The 9,853-nt window shown below is 38.8% G+C and overlaps 1 protein-coding gene across 1 annotated transcript; it reads right to left on the minus strand.

Moving 5' to 3' along the window:
* Positions 1–907: 907 nt before the first annotated feature.
* LOC135479220 (uncharacterized) lies at positions 908–9,827 on the minus strand. The gene is made up of 7 exons (XM_064759014.1): positions 9,745–9,827; positions 7,565–7,708; positions 6,382–6,482; positions 4,597–4,702; positions 3,476–3,641; positions 2,940–3,137; positions 908–2,565 (listed from the first exon to the last, which is right to left on the minus strand). Exons 1-7 carry the CDS (start codon positions 9,754–9,756, stop codon positions 2,222–2,224), a joined length of 1,071 nt encoding a protein of 356 aa, XP_064615084.1. The 5' UTR covers positions 9,757–9,827; the 3' UTR covers positions 908–2,221.
* Positions 9,828–9,853: the final 26 nt, after the last annotated feature.

Raw genomic sequence — 9,853 nt, forward strand, 5'->3', positions numbered from 1 at the left:
TAGTTCCAGAATGCGTGTAAAATGTTCCTATCTGCAGAGCAGAATTAAACCTTGACTGAGGTACATTGACAGGAAACTGGATTTCCGTGTGAACATTTGCCAGTTATCACACTGTCATCGCTGCTTTGGTTCTACTCCCTATGCTATTAGTCTTACAATACTTAAAGAGTTACCTATCTGAAACACCGTGCCGGAGACAAGGTAAATTGACAACAGGTCTGGTTTTACCAGTTGGGTGTAACCAGTTGACAATTTGCCACTGGACTTTCAACGTCGTTGCTGCACTGGAGTTGCCCCAAATGCTGTAGCCTTTTTATATTGGTTTTCGGGATTGTCCGGTTTTTTCCATTTTTGATTTTTCAAGTCTACCTAGTTCTTCCTTCTAACATGTTCCCGCCACGATAGAGCTGCAATAGTGCACTAATCGTTCATTAAAACTTTAAACGATCCAGTGACCAAAAATAGGTCGGTGGAAATATCAGGCTTCACAACAATCCACATTCTTATTCCTGGAAATCAGAAGTTGAATATTGGTACTAGGTGGGTTTATATCAACGATCATCTTGAGCTGAAATTCGGTTTCTTCGCTTCCTGTCCGCAGCCTTATACGAAGGCGGGTAAATCTTACAGGTGGAGGAAACCGGCGTGCCCATAGTAAATCATACTGGCTTTTATAATATCAAACAAATGCATGTGTTTTCACACGATTTGTACACAACACTCAAATGGTTCTACTAGCACTACAAGGATAGAATCATTACCTCTGCTCATGTATCTAGCCACTGAAAGACAAGCAGCTTCAATGCAGCCACTTAACGCCTTCTACTCCATCTAATAAACCACACAATCTTCTGGCATTTGAAATATACACTCATCTGCACACATAAATATATTGAGATCACTGTTTTACATATACGTGTAAACATTACCGGTACTTTATACACAAATATATTTTGACAGAAAAAATATATACATACACATATTAACTTTTTTTTCCTTTGTTAAATCGGTGTATTATGCTGTAGTTAAAAATATTTCGTTTTTATGATCTGGGTCAAGATATACATTGGTGTAGAAAATGGGGACAACCGAAACATCGTACCAACTGCCTCATACAGTCTCTCACAATATGCCTTAATCTTCTGGGAGAAAACATTAACTGCTCAGTCAGCCTGAGATTGGATTCCACATTTGATTTTCCTGTATCAAACCAGGATGGGAAACTTCTCAAGTTCACAAACGTTCAGCTTTTCAATTTTCTGCACCCATCCATTCGTCTATTCTATAGACTAAATAACTTTTGTAAAAATTTTCTCACACGCCCATGATACAAAATAGTTACCTAACATTTTGGACATGCCACGTGATAAAGTAGTGTGATTCCTTGAATTATGCGCATCTTGAATGTACGAAGCATTGAGCGCCATCTGACGTAAGGGGCAGGGAACTAGCCAAATGATACTGGTCGACTTTTTGTACCTTCAGCAATAAAAGAGTTCCAACACAAAACTCGCCGATTGTATATATATATATATATATACATCCATCATATATGTATTTACCAATTTGATGCTATAGAACAACTTAAGATTGAAGCAGTCATAGCACTTAAAATTCTTATAAAATGTGGATGTTGCTAACCTCTGCCTCCTGTAATATGGTGAAGTTAACTGAGATTTTAAAAAGTATCCTTTCTAAAATTCCTTAAAATTCCGTGGGGATAACAAATGTGAGGGCATAAATCTAATCTTCCAATACTGTTCAAACAAATGCCTGATGTGATGTTGAATCAGGTAGATATGGCATCCGGACACAATATTTTAAAAGCAGTTGAGATTCCACCTCCTTTATGGCAAAATGTCATCCACAAATGATGCAAAGTACACTGATGTAAAGTGGGTGAACCATAAAAACTTCTTCCACATGATTCTTTCAAATTTCTTACAAAATATACATGAGCTATACACATACTAGTGTTTGTTACAACACCTTGCCCAGAGAGACATACAGAGATGTTGGTCTGTTTACAAACCATCAAAATTCTTACAGGCTGCACATCAGATACTTTGGAATAAAGACAACCCCAACCTTTTCTTCGTTCAGGGGAGAGGGTGAAGAGTGTCAGTATTGATATACTGGATTGTCAGTATACTGGGGCCACATGTTATACATGTCAGATGTGAAATGAGCATGGAACAGTTCTTCACACGCAGTCTTGCATCTAGAACATACTTGGTGTTTGCCCATATCCAAACCCCACATGACCCTGACGACCATATTGGTTCTGCTGAGAGAAAGGGTCAGCTGGACGACCAGTTGACACTTCTGGACCACCATACGTGGACTGCAGGCCATACGCTGCAGCTGCCTGCTCTGTGTATGTCTGACTGGGATAGCGCTTGCGCTGCGTTGCACGGGCATGTACTTGCGCTTCTCGTTGCAGATTTTGCTGTTGTTTGCGCTCCTCTTGCAGGAAATTCTCTACGCCTGGAATTTGTTTTTGTCGCACAAGATTCTGCAACCCTTCAAAGTGTTTCCTAGTTACCAGATGTAGGTCATCAAAAACTGAAAGAAGCGAATAAACCAATATTATTATCATTCTTTCTCAATATTTTCTGCCGCACCAAACTTGAGGAAATAACTGTTCACCGATGCAAAATACACACACAAACCCATAGGCAGTGTCCAACACATATATCTGGCTAAAAATTCTTTGATAAAATTTTTCTTCATTTATGAACATTCCTAAAAAGCGGTAAAGGAGAATACTAGAGAAAGGGAGAAGAGTATGGACAGAAATTTGCATTAAAATATGTTTTTCCTTTGTCATTAATCATTGTTCATAGTAATACAAAAGAATATGTGAAAGACAAGAGATGAAAAAAAAAATGGACATGGAAGAGAGACAATTTGATGCAGAAGGAAGAAAAAGCCCTCACCTTTCCCGGAATAATGTTTTTCATCTTTCGTATGAAGCATGATTTTTTGTAGGGAGTTTGCCAATGATCCCGTCACTAAAACCCTCTCCTTCAAAGGGAGACAATCAATGTATTCCACATCCACCTCAAATGGGTTCCTTGGCACAGGATAAGTGCAAAGTTTGATGAGTTCCGAGATCACATCCCAAATTTTTACGTCTGAGCAAAGTATAATGACACAAACATGTTACCATAGCAACAATTTGTGATTCTGGGAAACTGTGTATAGTTCTGTTATTTGTAACATACAATTCCACAATACTTACCAATTATTACGATGATGATAATGAAATAATTTTAATCAATGAAATTAATTTATTAAGTTTTTTATATATTTATTTGATTGTTTTATAATGCAATATTCAAAAATTTGTCACTTATACCATGGCAGCCACACACGAGCATCATCAACCACTTACTGTGGTTACGCAAGCAATGAGAACCGAGGAATCTACAAATTCATTCATTCCACAAAAAATTCATCAAGAACCCCACACCTGTATCTTTCCACTTAGCACTGCACTTGAGTTTGAGGGGGCTGTCCCGTTCACCTCCCTCTTCTCCCGTCAGGCGCACCAGACGCTCATGATTTGACCGCACCCATACATAAGGACAGCTGTACTTGGCATACCCAGCAATCAAAAACACAGTGGAGTTCAAATCCTAAAACAGTTATTTAACATACTCTTGTGAAAAGAATACAGTAAAGTCTTAAAATAAACACTTTATAAAATATTCAGATAAACACATGGCAATTTATGCCTATACGCCAATTTATTTGTTTATTTATTTGATTGGAGTTTTATGCCATACTCAAGACTATTTCACTTACATGACAGAGGCTAGCGTTGTGGTGAACATAAACCCAGCAGAACTGGATGGAAACCCATGACCATCTGCAATTTGCTGGCAGACCTACACACGTAAGGATGGAGAGGAAGCCAGCATGAGCTGGACTTGAACTCGCATTGACTGCATTGGTGAGAGGCTCTGGGGGTCATTGTGCCGCACTAACATGCTAACCACCAGGCCATGAAGGACCCTGTTTAAGCTTTAACATTTACAGACTTTGGCGACAGCCCAGGATTTAACTTGTTGCTAGTTTTTTCTGTGTTTTTCTCAAAGTACCTTAATTCTTCTAATTTTTTGGACAGATATTAGTAGTTCCGAAAACAAGGAATAACATTTCTCTGCCAGTTTTGGGGAAAAGAAGAGATATGAAAATGTTGTTCATTAGATGGACTAACCATGTGAAAAAACCCCAAACAAACAACTAAATATCCCTGCCACATGTATATTGCCTAAAAAGAGCAGAATACGTTTCCCAAAAATTAGACGAAATTAGGGTTCTGACCTTGCCTACTCTCTGTTCAATGTTAACACTCCAGAGGCCGCACAGATTCACAGATTCTACCTCACTTACATTCATCTTGTTCTCCATGCATGAACCTGATGTCTTGTATGTGCTAGAGAAACATTGCTTGTACTGGATGCAACAAATAACAAACAAGCGTCAATGAAGTATCTCAATAAAAATATATATATTTCTTTCCTTTCGTATCTCACTGTTGTTGCACAATGATTCAATCAAGCATCCTTGCGAAAGGGGACATCCTACCTTACTGGGCTCCTCTTCACTGGGCGAGGCTGGGGGTAGCCCCACCCCCTGACTACCGTAACCACTCAGGGCCATCTGAGATCTCTGTGACATCAGCAAGGATTGCCTAGAACACATTCACTATAAAGTGTACATATATGTCTGTATATCTCTAAGTTATAATTAACTTTTTTTTAGTCATGATGATGATCACATGCAGCTGTGTGTATGTGATCAGGGCGAGTCCAATCATCACGTGTGTAATTAAAAAATAGTTACTTGCCCCAAAATGTTACACTGAAAATCTCAAAGGGCAAAGAAATATTATTGTTTTTGGGGGTTTAACATGGCTTTCAAACCATCCTAAAACCTATATATTTATAGTGCTACCTCAATGGAGCACTAGTGGGCCCCTGTGGCCGAGGTTGTTAGCATGCCACCACAGCAACCTGCAGATGGTCATGCGTATTTCCCAGGCTCTGGTTTCCTCCCACGGTAATGCTGGCCGCCGTCAGATAAGTGAAATATTTTTGAGTACGGTGTAAAACACCAATCAAATAAATAAATACAATCACTGGAACGTTATGCAGAAGATATCAGACATGACTCTCCCCGAGAAACAATACACTGACACTGGGCCGACCAGGGCATGACTAATACCTAACACTGAGAGCCACACCACAGAAATACTGAGATGACCAAAATTTTCACAGGAGCAAATTTTCACATGGGCAAATTTTCAACACAAGCTGGTTTAAATGCGAAAGGGACTTTGAGCTAGTTTGACGTTCAAAAAAGGGGGCATTTAATCAGGTTTATTTGTGCTGTGTGAACGCTAATTGGAGTAAATGCCTCGGATACATAGAAGTCCAATGACGTTCCAATTACTAAACCGGCTTAAATGTGACTGTGTGAATGGACAAAAGCCTGAACTGGCTTAAAATCCCCTTGGCCACATGGTGGTGTGAACGTATGCATTTTTACAAATGGCTTAGATTTAAATCGGTTCAGATTAGATCCGAATGTGAACAGGGTATTTGACTCAGTTTAATTTAATAGATTTAATCTTGACCTCTTTGAGAGCATAATACTTGATATCTTTAAGAGTATAATGCTTGACATCTTTAAGAGTATAATATTTGGCATATTTAAGAGTATAATACTTGACAGACTTATTCCCCTTCAGTCCAAGAAAACATGAAGGTATAGTCATTCTTCAACTATTTACGCAACAAAAGCTTTTGTTAGGTGACACAGATATAGTTCTGCCTTACTGGACAAACACTGAAGACACCAGACTTGACACTCCACCCTGACCAAGGGCATTTGCTTGGTTTATGCCCTTTACACCAACGGTGTCCAGAAAAAAAGATGATTTTCTAATTGGCTAATTATCATTTTAGTTGACTGCATAGACTGCCAGATGAATCTGACTGGTTGATGTATTGTTTTGATAGACATCACATGTTTACCGGCAATTTTGATTGGCTGATGTATTGCACTGAGTGACAGTGCGGACAACCAGGTTAAGCTGATTGGCTGATGTATTGCACTGAGTGACAGTGCGGACAGCCAGGTTAAGCTGATTGGCTGATGTATTGCACTGAGTGACAGTGCGGACTGCCAGGTTATGCTGATTGGCTGATGTATTGCACTGAGTGACAGTGCGGACTGCTAGGTTATGCTGATTGGCTGATGTATTGCACTGAGTGACAGTGCGGACTGCTAGGTTATGCTGATTGGCTGATGCACTGTTGCCAGGTGATCCTGACGAGTAAATGCAGCATCTACTGTAAGGATACTTACGTGTCATAGGGTAGGTTATGTGATGTGAAACTGCTGCTTGGGTTCACATCAGATGGCAAAATACAAGGTGAGGTGGGTTCACTTGAGCGAGAACCCAGATTCTGAAATATACAAATTACATTATACATGTATTTGTTTTCTTGGGGCCTCCGTTGCTCAGTTGGTCAGTGTGATAGCACAGCATAATGTCCCAGGAGCCTCTCATCAATCCAGCTTCCTCTCTGGCCGTATGTGGGAAGGTCTCACAGCAACCTGCGGATGGTCATGGGTTTCCAGCAGGCTCTGCATGGTTTCCTCCCACCATAAAGCTGGCAGCTGTCGTAGAGGTGAAATATTCCTGAGTATGGCAATCAAATAAATAAATAAATTTGTTTTCTTAAACTTATCTATTAGTTTGATTGGGAGATACAGACTTACTCAAGCAGTTTTGCACTTAATGTTTCTATATTTGTTTTCCATACCTGGATACTTGGATGATGTCAAACACAGTAATTTGGGGGGACTATCTTCAAGAGTTGAAATACTCTAATGCTTCAACCTTCTTGCAGGCTGCCAAGATGTTTATTCACGCTGTCATACCCTTCAAGTATTACTCTAAGATTGATAAAATTGTACATTTTGTGCAGCTCTGAAATTGGCCATTCCAATTAATGTAGTTCTATCTGCATAATCAAATTAAAAAGTTGCATAAACCACAATGAAAGTGGCCCTTCTATATGTGAAAAGGTAATTAACTGTTTGGGCAAACAACCATATGTATGTATGTATGTATGTATGTTTGTATGTATGTAGGTATGTATGCATGGTGTTTAATGTTGTACCAAACAATTTTTCAGTCACATGACGACGAGGAGTCATAAGGTGTGTGTTCACATATTCTGTTTTCTTTCTTGTGAGTCCACACCGCCAAAATGTTGCCCCCACTGAAGTATCGTGCCGAAGACACCCGACATGACACCCAATCATGCCCACCCAGTCACTTTATACTGACACCGGGTCAACCAGTCGGGTTTCCTTGCTGCAACTTCTCAGTGCTAAGTGTCATTTACAAAGTACTATTTTTAACGATGGCATATCTGAAGCCTTAATAGTTTGTGACTTTAATATGACCTTTAATGAAACGGGATATTCTCAACGTACCACATGCTTCATGCTTAAAAGAGAACACAAAATGTTTACACACATGAGGTTCATTCAGAATGTTGATCATCATCTCTTCACGTCCTCTCAGATACATAGAGAAATACTTGAATCCTTTGACAGTTCCAAATTTTAGCATGTCGTTCAGAAAAGTCTGCAGTTTCTTCTTCAACGCTTGGTCCATTTTCTGAAGAAATAAAAATAAAAATATTGAAACTCAAGGATATGTTTTTTCTAAGCTGATTAAATGAATAAAATCAAGCTGGGAAAATACACAGATATGCAAGCTGCTTAACTTTACCATGCAGTAAATAAACTTGCTGCACAAATAGAATAATGAAAACTAGTCTGAAACAATGTAAAGCTGAGCTTTAAAAATTCCGTGAACACTACAAACACACCAATTATATACAAATGTGCGGTAAAGAAGTGAAATAAAATTATTATAAGCTGATGATTGATAATCCAAACAGCTATGTAAGTACAATGTACTCCACATTCAAGAATTTTTCACTTATACAATGATGGTCAGCAGAAACTGAAGTGCCCGCCGGTGCCCGTTGGTAAACAACCAACCTTTGACCTTTGAAAACTTTCCCATGTGTGACCAATACAGATATGCAAATAGCACTAGTGGAAAGGAAGTGGTCAAGTTACATTGTGGAAATGACTAGGAGAACATTGTGGGTTCTTTACTGCTCCTGAGGTCCCAACAACAGTGACGGTGGAGAAAATCCATAAATTCTCTAATCAAGGCTAGGAATGAACCTGCACCTTATGTATCCTAGCATTTAAAGACAAACTTCTAAATGACTCGGGCCCAGTCTGGACAGTCACAGTAATGGCTGTCCGACCTAAGGTCATCACGCCTAAACCTTTATGCTAAGCCAGGGAAAGCACTGCCTGCCAATTTTCAAAGCCTTACATTACTTAGAGGTTCATGCCTTCAGTATTATTCCCCGCAAAGTGTTGTAACTTTTGGCCTGATTCATTCACATGACCTTCTCCAAAATTTGTTCTGGTTTGTTGATTATTATGCAAATTAGACTTTTGATTATTATACAAATTAGTCTTTGGTTGACCAATGAAAATAGCGCAGAAATATAGGTAAATTGAAAAACCAGACTAAAATGTCTAGAACACTTCCCTCTGAATTATGAATGTGCCAAAATAATTATTTCCTTATATGATGAATCATATGTAGTTTTTGTGTAGTTATCAAGAAAATTGTTCAAAAGTTTGTCAACTGCTTAGCATGGGGGCTTGCCCAGCTTCATGTAACACTGCATAAAACTAATCTCGTCAGCTTAGAATGGGTACACAGAATCAGCCTTACAATAATGTGTTGTGTATGTCCACGGCTATAGACATACAATCTCTGTACCTGCAGTATCAGCCTTACGACAATGTATTCTTTCTGTTAGCAATACAGGTACAATGCAGGATCTTAAGTATATGAAAACACTGTATTCTTTCTTTTCACTGGTATGCAGAAGTCTGAAGATACAATGTTATTGTACTATGGCAATGCACATGAATGGTACACACAGACTCCACATGAGAGAAGTTTAAAAAATTAGCTGCCAGCCCCCTTTCACTAACAAAGTGAAACTCTGGAAATCACTTCTCAGTTTGCCTGCTGCGGGTACACAAAGACAAACAGAATAAACGTAGTTTGAACACTACTGAAGCATTTACCCTTGTAAATGTTTTCTCAAAATCTGAAGATTGTACAGTATCTCCTTTGGAAAATAAACCTAGAGATATGAGAGTAACACCATTTGATATTCGAAAGCATAGGGACAAAATTTATTCAACTAAAAATGACTTTATCTCTACCAGAAGAAAGCTTGTAACACAGAAATTCTGTTTACTGAAAGTTTTAATTTATTTTATGCTGGGATATTACTGCTGTAGTCCAGACCCGATTAATTCACTAGTCTGCTCTATGATCTGAAACCAGTGTGTAAAGCTTGTACAAATTTGCCTCAGTTCACGGTACCGCAAGCGTTTACCTATTGAACTCCTAACAAACTGAGGTTAGAAATATCATGTTAAAAACAAAACACATTCCTGGTCGTTATATACGTGTCGCTTTTACTGTTTTGTGCAGCATCTTTTCTCTAAGACTTCCTCGTGCATCATTCAAAAGTAAATTAAAAGTATTCACACATCATCTTTTTACTTGCAGTGCGTAATAACTACAAGCACAACTAAGCTTACGCTCATGTTCATTCCTTCACCCTGCTAGGTTAAAAACATGCAAAGAGAAATATGTACAGAACGTAAACAAGTTGTTTACGTTTGCACTCTGCGGCGGTATTTCTAAATT

This window comes from Liolophura sinensis, chromosome 12 (genome assembly GCF_032854445.1).
Source record: "Liolophura sinensis isolate JHLJ2023 chromosome 12, CUHK_Ljap_v2, whole genome shotgun sequence".
NCBI classification, from domain to species: Eukaryota; Metazoa; Mollusca; class Polyplacophora; order Chitonida; family Chitonidae; genus Liolophura; species Liolophura sinensis.

What these genes read in the sequence shown, in the direction of transcription:
- LOC135479220 (XM_064759014.1), bottom strand. An exon ending in GTGAAGAGGAGCCCAGTAAG is followed by an intron (nt 3,642 to 4,596) that starts GTAGGATGTCCC and finishes TAACTGTTTTAG; the next exon opens with GATTTGAACTCCACTGTGTT. An exon ending in AAAACATTATTCCGGGAAAG is followed by an intron (nt 2,566 to 2,939) that starts GTGAGGGCTTTT and finishes CGCTTCTTTCAG; the next exon opens with TTTTTGATGACCTACATCTG.